The sequence below is a fragment of the Nerophis lumbriciformis genome, linkage group LG11, assembly GCF_033978685.3.
Source record: "Nerophis lumbriciformis linkage group LG11, RoL_Nlum_v2.1, whole genome shotgun sequence".
NCBI classification, from domain to species: domain Eukaryota; kingdom Metazoa; phylum Chordata; class Actinopteri; order Syngnathiformes; family Syngnathidae; genus Nerophis; species Nerophis lumbriciformis.
This window is the reverse complement of record NC_084558.2, coordinates 14361034-14375467: the sequence shown is the minus strand read 5'-3', so window position 1 is coordinate 14375467 and position 14434 is coordinate 14361034. Positions and strand designations below refer to the sequence as shown.

The window sequence follows — 14434 nt, the reverse complement described above, 5'->3', positions numbered from 1 at the left end:
AAGCACTTAGACTTAGACTTAGACAAACTTTAATGATCCACAAGGGAAATTGTTCAACACTTCGCTCATTTGTTGAAAATACCGGTATATACCGTATATCGCCATTCGGGCTGAAAAAACTGGGATATCAGTTTTGGTCCATATTGCCCAGCTCTACTGTATGCAATATTAAATGGCTTCTCGCCTTCTTTAGGTGATGTCAGCAAACTGGTGCAGGCTGACGCAGACCCGCCCTAATTTTGGAACTAAAAGTGGACATTCCAAAATGTGCTGAAACATGCCTAAAATCACGACTCTGTCAGTTTTGGAGGGAATTATACATTTACTGGGCCCCATTCAGCAACCGTTCTTAAGAACAAATTTTGTTCTTAGGCCCACTTTTGATGTTTTTAAGGAGATTTTTGTATTCACCAATGTTTTCTTAGCTGGTATTTGTTCGTAGGTAAGAACAAAATCTACGAGTGCTCCAGAGCAATCTTAGGGTAGCCTATTTGTTCTTAAGTGTGACAAGTTCCCTTACTTCTATTGTCTAATGTTAAATTAATATCATAGATAGATAGATAGATAGATAGATAGATAGATAAGACGGACAGACAGACAGACAGACAGACATATAGCAAAATGAGCAACACACACACACACACACACACACACACACACACACACACACACACACACACACACACACACACACACACACACACACACACACACACACACACACACACACACACACACACACACACACACACAACAATGGCAATGCTTTTGCTGCTACTGCAAGATGCCGCAGATCGTGCACTGGGAGGGAGCGCATATTTCACGACCATGTAGACCTATTTGCCCGAAGTGACAAATATTTATTTTAACACTTTAGGGTACCTCAGCAGTCCCCCCTTTCTTAAACTACCGTTTTGACATTATGTATTTCCCCCGCGGGATAATACAAATTTCTCGTCTGTAATTTGTTTGTGTTTTCTCCGTGTGTTTGATGTTCGGCTTTTACGCCGGAATTGTGCCCTTATATGGGGAATTAAGGGCTTTTACCTATGCGAATTACGGAATTAAGCGTGTTTACATATGCATATTGGGGAAATGAGGGCGTGTTTATATGCAAATTATGATAGACATGCACGCGCTAACCATTTGGCATTCAGCAACTTAAGAACAGCAGGTGGGACCAATTTGGCCGTTTAAGAACACGTCATGAATTTGAATGGACTCCTCTTAAGAAATCACTCAGGAATAAAGATAATAGGAAAAGTTAGGAACTTATCGGTGAATGGGGCCCACTGTCGGCATCATTTTTAAGTCTACAACAATAAAATAAGTGCCAATGTTCTCAGCATTAGAGGATAATTTTAACTAAATGTATACTAGCTTCGATGTAAGGACATTGTGTGTTTTAACTAAATGCTCCATTGTACAGATGTGTGTCATGCATCTGCTCAAAGCGGTAATTTCCCATACCTGCGGAGTAAGGTTCCTGCTTCTCAATGAACTCAAATTCATTCCTCTCGTACTTGGCTCTGATCCACTGCTCTCTCAGAAGCCTGTGAACACAATGAAAACACTCACAATGAGCATATTGCACTAAACCTTCAGTGCAGTGAACAAAGAGGTACAGCTTGCCTGCGCATAAAGCGGAGAGGAAAGAGCCTCATTTCAGAGTTCTCAACTGTATAAACATGTATGTGCAAATAAAAATTTGGTTGGAATCATACGGAAAATACATTTATAAGACAATTGTTGATTAAAGAATTGTAACAAGGAATTTTTATGTTTATGTCCCTCTAATTCGCAATTTTTTTCTTGAACAACCATGACAAAGGACATTTCTGTGAGTTGGTTGTGCTATTATTGTTGACCTTTAAATAATATATGGTAATATTGATTGGACCTATGATGTCATCAATAAAGGAAAGTTCCACATTATAAACTGAGTAAGTACTGATGTCAGAATCCGGAGTATCCGGAGGGAACCCTCGCAGTCACGGGGAGAACATGCAAACTCCACACAGAAAGATCCCAAGCCCAGGATCGAACCCAGGACCTTCGTATTGTGAGGCACACGCACTAACCACTTGTTACACCGTGCTCCCCTCATCCATTAACTTGAATCATAAAATAGCCTCAAGACTAGTTCTCACTCATCAGTGGCATTCAAATAAACAATGTTCAGCAATTCAGTGAAATTTCAGACTGTATTGCAACTGATAAAATTAATTATAATCTCGTCGCCATGCCGACGATCTGCCTCCTTATACGACCTTATCTCTCCTTCATTTGTTCAACCTCCCTTCATTAAAGGAGCCCTATCTAGCTCATATCAGGGGCTTTTAAAATAATACTGGATTCCCTTGGAGCACAAAGGTAAGATTATTTTTTATAAAATACTGCATATACTGTATCTCAAGTTGTGTACAAGCTAAATCTGCAATCTTCTCCTCTTGGCCTAAATGCTGCTTTACCGACTCTGTTGCAATTGGTCAGGGGGTGGCGGTTCGGCTCCAACGCAACACAGAAGGACCACCAATGCCATCAGCATCACTATTTTACTCAAAAAGACCAATATCTGGGGAATATTAATGAACAGAACATAGTAATTCAGAAGTTTGGCATCCAACAGCAGGGGTGTCCAAACTTTTTTCCACCGAGGGCTACATACTGGGAAATAAAATGTTGAGGGTAGGTATACGATTATGATCTAAAAAGACTTAAACCAATCAAATGTATATATGCTAACAAGTCATAATGTACATAAACCAGGCTGTATCGTGTTGTGGGTGACAAAGAATATTATTTTATGTTTTACCTCTTCTAGTAGGTTATGTAATTGCCAAGGTTTGTCTGTCAGTTAGTTAGTTAGTTATTTAGTTAACAAAACTTTCAGGAAATGTCTGAAGTGGGATAAGGAACAGATCATGGGCCTGAGCCAGATAATTTCTACTAGGATACCTTACATTTACATTGCAAGGCTAAATGACCCTGTGGGTGGAGGCGGGGCCACTAGCCTAAACACAAAGAGAGTGGATGACTGACAAGATGGTTTACTCCGATACAAAGAATGAACCCTGTTTCTGCCTGTTTGGAAGCAACAGCCGAACAAAACAAATTCACCCGGACATGACAATTTCATTTGTGCTTGGATTAATTACCTCTGCCAGGAGGTTATGGATCAGTCGCTGGGTCCGTTGGGGTCTGTTAGTTAATTAGCAATATAGTTAAAAAAGTTATGGGTATATTTCGATTAAGTTTTCAGGAAAGAACAGGTTATTCGATTTTGGGGGTGATCCGCAATACCGTCTGGATTAAGGATTTTTTTAAAGGTTTTTTTTTTACGATTTAAGATATAAGACCAGGCAGATGTTTGCCTTATGTGAGTGATTTTCTAGTAACTAGTGTTGTTAGTATCAACATTTTAACTTTTTTCTCACATTTTGTTGTTGTAGTTTTATTGCTTATGTATTCTTAAAGGGGAACATTATCACAATTTCAGAATGGTTAAAACCATTAAAAATCAGTTCCCAGTGGCTAATTATGTTTTTCGAAGAGTTTTTCAAAATTTTACCCATCACGCTATATCCCTAAAAAAAAGCTTCAAAGTGCCTGATTTTAACCATCGTTATAAACATCCGTTCATTTTCCTGTGACGTCACATAGTGAAGCCAACACAAACAAACATGGCGGAAAGAACAGTAAGCTATAGCGACATTAGCTCGGATTCAGACTCGGATTTCAGCGGCTTAAGCGATTCAACAGATTACGAATGTATTGAAACGGATGGTTGTAGTGTGGAGGCAGGTAGCGAAAACAAAATTGAAGAAGAAACTGAAGTTATTGAGCCATATCGGTTTAAACCGTATGCAAGCGAAACCGACAAAAACGACACGACAGCCAGCGACACGGGAGAAAGCGAGGACGAATTTGGCGATCGCCTTCTAACCAACGATTGGTATGTGTTTGTTTGGCATTAAAGGAAACTAACAACTATGAACTAGGTTTATAGCATATGAAATACATTTGGCAACAACATGCACTTTGGGAGTGCAGACAGCCCAATTTTCATCAATTAATATATTCTGTAGACATACCCTCATCTGCGCTCTTTTCCTGAAAGCTGATCTGTCCAGTTTTGGAGTTGATGGCAGCAGGCCAGGGAAGCTAGGGTCGATAGGGGGTTTAGCTCGCTCGCCTGCGGGAACAAACTGCCGCCATTGCTTGCCGTGCTACCGAGGTCCTTTGTCCCTGAATTGCTCACACACTCCGGCAGATTCAATGGGGGTCTGGCGGCAGATTTCTTTGACTTTATCGTTGGAAATGCATCTGCTTTGAGTGTCGCAGGATATCCACACATTCTTGCCATCTCTGTCGTAGTATAGCTTTCGTCGGTAAAGTGTGCGGAACAAACGTCCAATTTCTTGCCACTTTCGCATCTTTGGGCCACTGGTGCAACTTGAATCCGTCCCTGTTCGTGTTGTTACACCCTCCGATAACACACCGACGAGGCATGATGTCTCCAAGGTACGGAAAACAGTCGAAAAAACGGAAAATAACAGAGCTGATTTGACTCGGTGTTTGAGAAAATGGCGGATTGCTTCCCGATGTGACGCCACGTTGTGACGTCATCGCTCCAAGAGCGAATATTAGAAAGGCGTTTAATTCGCCAAAATTCACCCATTTAGAGTTCGGAAATCGGTTAAAAAAATATATGGTCTTTTTTCTGTAACATCAAGGTATATATTTACGCTTACATAGGTCTGGTGATAATGTTCCCCTTTAAGAACTTGCCCAGGCTGCACTTTCGACACCCCTGCCCTTCAATCAACACACATGGTTTATTTTGAAGTTGTACAAGTTTGACTCTGAGTATACTTACTTGCAGTCAGTGTGTTTTGGTCTGTAGTAGAAAGCAGGAACCTTTTGCTCATATTTGGCCTTAGCTACATTGTTTCCCATTGCAGCCATTAACTGAAAGGCAGAAATAAAATACTTAACTTAGACGTGGGTTAACATCAACATTTACTGTACCTATATAATGAAATAAACACATTAATTTACTATAGCACACATTAATGAAAAAGCTTAATTTAATACAAGTTAGATAGTTGTGTAGGTTGTTCTAGTGTTCCGTGTGTCATGTGTAGTACAGAAGGGTCAGCAACATGTTATAATCAGCTATCAGTAGGATACTAAACATTGCAAGCACAATAATAAACCTGTTGCTATGTAAATGGTGTAAGCAAAGTTGTCTGGCCTTTAGCTCTGCTTTTACCATCATTTACCGTTTTTCCACATGACTCACATTAGTGTCACTTCCCCCCCATAACAATTTGTAACATGACAATTTGGGGGGGAAGTGAGACTACATCTACTATAGTGGATGACCTAACTTAAGTTTAAACAAAACCTTTAAGCAACAATGTCTTTCATCACAATACAGTTGGCTTAAGGCTACAATTAAATATACATGTTAATGTATAAAAAGGATTCATCCAATAATGAAAGTGTAACTGTTCCATTAACCCCCATCTTGATAGAGCACAGGTGTCAAACTCAAGGCCCACATTATTTTATTTGTTTTGCAAAAGCCTGGAAAATATGCATCATTAAAGCACTTTTTCTTTTCAACTGAATGTTTAAGTTCTTTCCATTTTGACAGAAAAAAAACACATGTACTGTACTGCATATGATTTTTAGACTTTTTATCTAATAATACAACAAATATTATATTAACATACATCCCAAATATGTTTTTGTTAAAGTAAAGATACATACTTATACATCTGCTTGACAAGGAATTTCAAAGCAAATTATCCATCAACTTGTACAGATAAAATATAATAATCAAATTCAAAGGCAATTGTGTAATATTATCATAAGGTGTTTATACATTTATATTTGAGATGTTCCAATTAGGGTTTTATGCTGCCAATTTAGATACCCTTCATTCATTAGTTAGATCGGCCGTGACTGTACCAATATCAATACCGATCACAAGCATTAACAGTAATCTTTTTCTATTTACTATGATGAGTGCTTTTGACAGTTGAAAAATATCAACACAATATTCAAACAAGTTCTTTATTCTATTTTATTGCATACATGTTATAATTGTTTGAGCAAAACAATGTCTATAGACCGCAATATCTAAACACAATCAAAAACTACTATCTACTACTCATTTAAATAATTGTCTTTTTTTCCCTCAAAGTCCTCTTGTGTCCAGAGAATAATTCCCTGAATTTGTAACAATTTTTTTTTAATGCATTCTAACTCTTAAATAAATGGAAATAAAAGTCTGCTTACAATGGAGCCAATGAGATGTCCTCTATTCCGTCCATAAAACCAAATAAATAACCATCCAAAAACCACCAACAATTTATGATCGGCATTTATGATTAGACTTAGACTTAGACTTAGACAAACTTTAACGATCCACAAGGGAAATTGTTCAACACAGTAGCTCAGTTACAATGACGGAAAGTGTAAGGATGGAAAGGACAATGCAGGTATAAATAGATTAATATAGCGATAAAAAATCTAACATATATACGCATATATATATAATATGTGTACAGAATAATATATATACAGATATATTATATTATGCCTATAACAATATATACCAATGACCATGTACAATATTACAGTATATACAGTATATGTGACAGCAGCAGCATAAAATAGAGAGTAGATCCAGCAGGAAATGGAAAATAGACATTATGAACATTATAAACAAAGAGACGTAGCTAACATGTCAGGTGTCAGGTAATAGGCAGATGTCATCTATTGCTGTATGGCGAGTGATTATACAGCTGGATGGAGTGTGGAATGAAGGAATCGGCGTTAATCAGCGATGGCGATCACGTACTTTTTCAAGAAAAATCGGACGCATTGATCAAGCAACTCATCCCTAATTTATTAATTCTTATATATTGTTACAAGTGGCCCTCTGACGACAGCCATAACTGTGATGTGGCCCTCAATGATAACGAATAAAGACTCCATGTTAGACGGAGGACAGAGGTCAAGGTCATGTAAAAAAACAATACTATTTTATCCGTGCAAGTATATTCATTTTTAATAATGAATACATTTGTAGACCCCTTGTTCTGGTAAGGATGAAACATACCCTCCTGACAAACCAGCGTCCTTTGCAGTGGAAATTAGTTTGTGGTCATTTTCTTTTGTCAAAATTAGACATTTCTGGAAAAAAAGAGCCTTGTGGTGCAAAACACAAATAACCACTGCAGAGAACGACGGCTCTCAAGAGGATTTAAAAACAAACGACCATTCACACTCACATTGGCACCAGTGGCCAATTAGAGTTAACCTAACCTGCATGTTTGTGAACTGTGGGAGGAAGCCAGAAAACAAAACATACACAGGAAGTGCTTCACACAAAGCAATTTGTGAAACCTTGTTTTGAAATGTGCATTCTTTCTTTGTTCTATTTTATGATGAATTAGTTAAGTCTAATCAAACAGCATTTCTGGGGTTATTTTCTATTTTCTTTTTACTTTGCCCAATATATAATATATAACTAGCTACTGTATGTACTAAGTGACATGGAGTGTCACTACAGACCATGACAATTCAGTATTGATGACATCTCATCCCTCATCTACACTCTTAGCAGACTTTCTTAAACTGCCTTTGAATGAGGATTTTCACTCCTGCTACATGCTTGCTATCAGAGTCTCACCTCCACGTCACTCGCATCCCACGTGTCTTGAACCGACTTGACTCTGCTGATATGGGGGATGCTGCGGTGAAGAAGCGAGCAGGCCTGACAAACAAACACACCCAGAGTCAGTGATGCCCAGTCCGGCTCTGCAGGATGGAAGACAAGAAGAGGGATGGGTGGAGGAGGAGGAGGTTGCAGAAGATAAACAAGAAGGGAGATGAAGGAGAGAGTAAAGTTTGGGGGAGAAGAGAGAACATTAAAGTAAGATACAGGAGGAAATGGTGAATTTTAAAGCACGTCACTTGTGACTCTGCAGAATTTGTGAGAAAAAACACCACAACACTGTCAACAGTGAAGAAGAAGATGCCATTTTGGTCATGCCAAAATCACTGTTAAAAACACACAACTGTGACGTATGTTCTGCAAACCCACAAAGAAATGATGGAATCATTGAAGCATTTAGCATTTAGATCATCACATTTTGAGAATGCTCTCAGAAAACTGACAGCCTCACGAACAGTCAGAGAGATGTTTTCTGTGAACGACACAACACAGACAGCGGCACCCGTGGGTGTTGAGTGGCAAAGGTACACTTTAATCCCTGGATCACAGGTTCTTTGCTTCTGCCCACGTCAAAGTGTGTTGGAGACAGGATGTGCGAGATGAGAATGCTTGACAAAAAGTTATACTGCGCTTATGATTGCAGATATAAATCAACTGTACCATAATGTACATTTACTTGCCCAAGCTATTAAGATACAATATAGAGCTGTACAATTGTTGTACTGTACAGTCAGGTGTATTGTGAAGACAATAGTACTGTATATCAGTGTTTATCAACCTTTTCTGAGCCAAGGCACATTTTTTTCATTGAAGAAAACCCGAGGCACACCACCAGCAGAAAACATAAAAACATTAAACTCAGTAGTCGATATTAACGACAAAAAGTTGTTCTCGCAATTGTTGGATATGAATTCAATCCATAACCAACCAGACAGCACTATAGCTCTTGTCTCAAAGTAGGTGTACTGCCATGACCTGTCACATCACACCGTGACTTATTTTGAGGTTTTTTTTGCTGTTTTCCTGTGTGTAGTGTTTTAGTTCTTGTCTTGCGCTCCTATTTTGGTGGCTTTTCCTCTTTTTTTGGTGTTTTCCTGTAGCAGTTTCATGTCTTCCTTGACTGCTATTTCCCGCACCTGCTTTGTTTTCCCAATCAAGACTATTTAAGTTGTGCGGACGCTATCCTTCTTTGTGGGGACATTGTTGATTGTCATGTCATGTACGGATGTACTTTGTGGACGCCGTCTGCTCCAAACCCTGTAAGTCTTTGCTGTCGTCCAGCATTCTGTTTTTGTTTACTTTGCATAGCCATCTCTAAGCTTCAATGCCTTTTCTTAGCGGCACTCACCTTTTATTTATTTTGGGTATAAGTGTTAGATACCTTTTTACCTACACGCTGCCTCCCGCATATTGTGATCACGACAAACCATGTTCCCGACATCTACAAAGCAATTAGCTACCTGCTGCCACAGTGGTTGAAAAACACTGCTGTATATGATCACTAAGGTAACATTATTTATACATTCATCAATAAATTCACTGCTACACGTTCACATGCTCTGACATTGTCCCACAATCTACTGAAATTGAATGGGAATCGCGGGAACCACAAATCACACTCATGTCACCCAACATCTGATTGCTCAAAGATGTTCATGCCTTTCATTGCCAAGGTAATACAGCTGTTAGCATGTATTTATGCATGCTTTGTATGAAATGACATGTCTGCACTGTGTGACCAACATTGCACCACTACTGTGTATGCTCTTACATCAACACTGACACAGCTGTATTCACAGTCTTGCATGCATTTCCTGTGCCTACACTTTGTGTCTCTGAATTCCATCCATAACCAACCAGACATCACTGTAGCTCTTGTCTCAAAGTAGGTGTACTGTCATGACATGTCACATCACACCGTGACTTATTTTGAGTTTTTTTTGCTGTTTTCCTGTGTGTAGTGTTTTAGTTCTTGTCTTGCGCTCTTATTTTGGTGGTTTTTCCTCTTTTTTTGGTGTTTTCCTGTAGCAGTTTCATGTCTTCCTTGACTGCTATTTCCCGCACCTGCTTTGTTTTCCCAATCAAGACTATTTAAGTTGTGCGGACGCTATCCTTCTTTGTGGGGACATTGTTGATTGTCATGTCATATACGGATGTACTTTGTGGACGCCGTCTGCTCCAAACCCTGTAAGTCTTTGCTGTCGATCAGCATTCTGTTTTTGTTTACTTTGCATAGCCATCCCTAAGCTTCAATGCCTTTTCTTAGCGGCACTCACCTTTTATTTATTTTGGGTATAAGTGTTAGATACACGCTGCCTCCCGCATATTGTGAGCACGACAAACCATGTTCCCGACATCTACAAAGCAATTAGCTACCTGCTGCCACAGTGGTTGAAAATCACTGCTGTATATGATCACTAAAGTAACATTATTTATACTTCCATCAATAAATTCAATGCTACACTTTCACATGCTCTGACATTGTCCCACAATCTACTGAAATTGAATGGGAATCGCGGGAACCACAAATCACACTCATGTCACCCAACATCTGATTGCTCAAAGATGTTCATGCATTTCATTGCCAAGGTAATACAGCTGTTAGCATGTATTTATGCATGCTTTGTATGAAATGACATGTCTGCACTGTGACCAACATTGCACCACTACTGTGTATGCTCTTACATCAACACTGACACAGCTGTATTCACAGTCTTGCATGCATTTCCTGTGCCTACAGTTTGTGTCTCTGAATTCAATCCATAACCAACCAGACATCACTATAGCTCTTGTCTCAAAGTAGGTGTACTGTCATGACCTGTCACATCACACCGTGACTTATTTTGAGTTTTTTTTTGCTGTTTTCCTGTGTGTAGTGTTTTAGTTCTTGTCTTGCGCTCCTATTTTGGTGGTTTTTCCTCTTTTTTTGGTGTTTTCCTGTAGCAGTTTCATGTCTTCCTTGACTGCTATTTCCCGCACCTGCTTTGTTTTCCCAATCAAGACTATTTAAGTTGTGAGGACGCTATCCTTCTTTGTGGGGACATTGTTGATTGTCATGTCATATACGGATGTACTTTGTGGACGCCGTCTTCTCCAAACCCTGCAAGTCTTTGCTGTCGTCCAGCATTCTGTTTTTGTTTACTTTGCATAGCCATCCCTAAGCTTCAATGCATTTTCTTAGCGGCACTCACCTTTTATTTATTTTGGGTATAAGTGTTAGATACCTTTTCACCTACACGCTGCCTCCCGCATATTGTGATCACGACAAATCATGTTCCCGACATCTACAAAGCAATTAGCTACCTGCTGCCACAGTGGTTGAAAAACACTGCTGTATATGATCACTAAGGTAACATTATTTATACGTTCATCAATAAATTCACTGCTACACGTTCACATGCTCTGACATTGTCCCACAATCTACTGAAATTGAATGGGAATCGCGGGAACCACAAATCACACTCATGTCACCCAACATCTGATTGCTCAAAGATGTTCATGCCTTTCATTGCCAAGGTAATACAGCTGTTAGCATGTATTTATGCATGCTTTGTATGAAATGGCATGTCTGCACTGTGTGACAAACATTGCACCACTATTGGATATGCTCTTACATCAACACTGACACAGCTGTATTCACAGTCTTGTATGCATTTCCTGTGCCTACAGTTTGTGTAATGTTTGAGTCTCTGTTGTATTGAGTAGTGTGATGCTAATTGTGCCAAAACTGAGGTCTCCATGGTTAGAAACTTGATTCCCAAAGTCTCACAGAACATCTGCTTCTAAGTAGTGTGGTACATTTTTTCTTTTGTTTCTTCAGGATACAATTAATAATCAATCAATTCCACACAATCAATATTTCTCAGCAATCTGTTAATATGCACATACAGTATTTCAGTGTGAATATATCGATGTTGGATGTTTATAGTATTTAAGCACAGTGAAAAAAGGACAACACCTACAAATTGTTTGGTAATTCACACAGCAATTAAGAGCCTGAGGCCTTATGTATTAGGAGTTGCGTGGATTTTCTACTAAAAATAGGCATACAGAAAACGGCGTACACAAGAAAAAAATTAGATGCATTGTGCGCACATAATAATCCAACCACTTTTTTTTTTTTACATTTGAAATTAATCCCAGACCACACCCAGACTGCTCCCCCTCATAAATACGCAAATCATATTGAAATTTTCCATGTGACTGAGCGCTGCATGCTCTGGCAAATCAGGATTTAGTATGACTGAGTAGAAGGTGCCTTTTTCTTTCGAGTGATTGAAAGAGGGTTGAGATTGTGAGAAGGCTGTGTACATTGAAAATCGCACACAGGCAGGAATAAAAAAGAAATGGTCGGGCATCAGGAAGAAAGTGTGGAGGAAAAAGGATGTTCATGGCCAAAATAGGCGAGCTATGGGACTGGAGAGAAAGTACTGCTGCACAATGTTTGGGAAGACAGTCGCTGCAATGATAGGTAAAACTCTAGAAGAGGTGGGTCCCTCTGATTACCCCCAAAATAAATATAATTTGTGTAATTTACAACAAAATGTGTTCATACAGTAGTCTGCTCACAGACAGATTAGAGTTTCATGTGAAAATAATGTAATATTTGGTGTGCAATCTTTTACATTTACACGTGCCAGCATGTCTCATCAAATGATACGAAAGACTTTGACTCTTGTTTGATTACTCACTGTATAATTACAACACAGAAAAGGACTTGCTGTCGCAGCCCAAACGACTGTGCTGGGGTCACAAGAACACATTGTGACAACAGATGTCAAAATGATCACCTCCTACATAAATTAATAGCCATTGTCACAAATATTAATATGAATATTAAGCATGCATTGACGAACAAGCGAATTTTGTGTCTTTGCCTCAATCTTTTAACATTAATGAAATCAAATGTTGGCAAAGCCCGAACGACCACCTCTGTGTGTCGCCAAAGTATCCAAAGCCTGTAGAAATGTGTGTGCATCAAGCATGACGTTGGCGTGAGGCCACGCACTCTCTATGTCGACACAATCCTCTCTCTCTGCGCACGAGCTTAGTAGATCAGCTTTGCGTGTGCTATCAGGTTTACCCATGTTTTCATACATACAAAAGTGTAGTAAGTATTTGAATATTTCAGGTAAATTTGTCACGCTGCAATTTGGGTGAGTAATTGGGATGGCAGCTATGTAAATTGTGTGAATTCAACAAAGTAAAAGGGAAATTCTGAATTTTGTGTTATTTTGTTATCGGTAATAAGTTGCCTATTACAAAAAAATGGCAAGCTTTTTCGAAGCTGCCTTTTTTGTGTTCAGGTGACGATTCTCGGTCGACCAGTCAAAAGATTGCAATGTCTAGCTACCGCACGGCGAATGACATATGATATTACAATGGAAGGGTGCCAAAAAGCAGTACCAGTTACATTTGCTACATTCGACATTTGGAACCCAAATCAATCATCCAGTATAATTATAACGTTTGATGAAAATAGTAGCCGACTTCAAAAATCAAACAAGTCATCATTTACTATTTAAACCACTGTAAAGAGCAGAGTACACACACTTAGCCATGGTGAGGTCATCTCTGTCTGAGTCATAAGTGTGTGTCTGACTACCCACATGCACAGCATACACATGCAGGTCACTGTGCCCAACATGCACTTCAATGGTTTTTGATAGCACTAAAGGGAATAATGCCAGCCATGGTGCAGGGAGAGGTGATTGCACCTTTCTGGATCAACACAAAGCAATTTGTTGATACCATAATTGTTAGGCTGAAAGACTGAACAAAATGCCCGTATCACTGTGGCGTGCAAACTTTTGACCCACAGCATCAGGCTAAAAAAATTAGGCCAGGGGCCAAAAGTCAACTGCATGTAAAGTACCAATTAATATACACAACATATACACACATATATATATATACACAGCATATGTGTGGGTTTACATATATACATATTATATTTACATTCATATATGTGTGTGTTTACATATTTACAAATTATACACAGCCTATGTGTGGGTTTACATATATACATATTATATTTACATTTATATATGTGTGTGTTTACATATTTACATATTATATTTACATATATATATATATATATATATACATACATACAGTATATATAAATATATATATATGTGCACACATACACACAAAGTATAGACTATATACAGTATATATATATATATATACATACATACATACATACATACATATATACATATATATATATATATATATATATATATACATATATACGCACACACACACACACACACACACACACACACACACACGCACACGCACACACACTTATATAGATTATCATGTTGTGCTTTATAGCTAAACTCCTCATTTATCGTATGCAAAAAATGAAAGAGTTGGCTATTTCTATGAAATCAATTATAAAGGAATGTTTTTAATACAATGTTGTGTGAAAAACCTCTTTCTTAAAAGCTACATACAATATTAGCTGTGATTTGTTCATGCACATAATACATGCAGTACGGTGTGTACTTTATTATCATATATGTAACACTTTTATAGGTATAAAGGGTACTTCAACATGTAAACAACAGTATGTACTTTACTATCAAATATGTAACTCTCTTATGGGAATAAAGGGCACTTCAACACCTAAACAGTACAGTATGTACTTATTATCATATGTGTAACTCTCTT

General features: G+C 38.5%; 1 protein-coding gene across 8 annotated transcripts in view; it reads right to left on the bottom strand.

Moving 5' to 3' along the window:
* LOC133610724 (arf-GAP with dual PH domain-containing protein 1-like) overlaps window positions 1-14434 on the bottom strand; it is a 43089-nt gene that overhangs the window by 21327 nt on the left and 7328 nt on the right. For 5 of the 8 annotated variants that reach the window (XM_061967271.1, XM_061967273.1, XM_061967272.1 and 2 more), the window contains exons 2-4: window positions 7709-7836; window positions 4880-4971; window positions 1471-1553 (exon numbers count right to left, since the gene is read on the bottom strand). In XM_061967271.1, coding sequence (XP_061823255.1) covers window positions 1471-1553; window positions 4880-4971; window positions 7709-7836 — 303 coding nt within the window. The remainder of the gene's footprint in view (window positions 1-1470; window positions 1554-4879; window positions 4972-7708; window positions 7837-14434) is intronic. The other 3 variants (XM_061967276.1, XM_061967278.1, XM_061967277.1) reach the window with 3 other exon arrangements.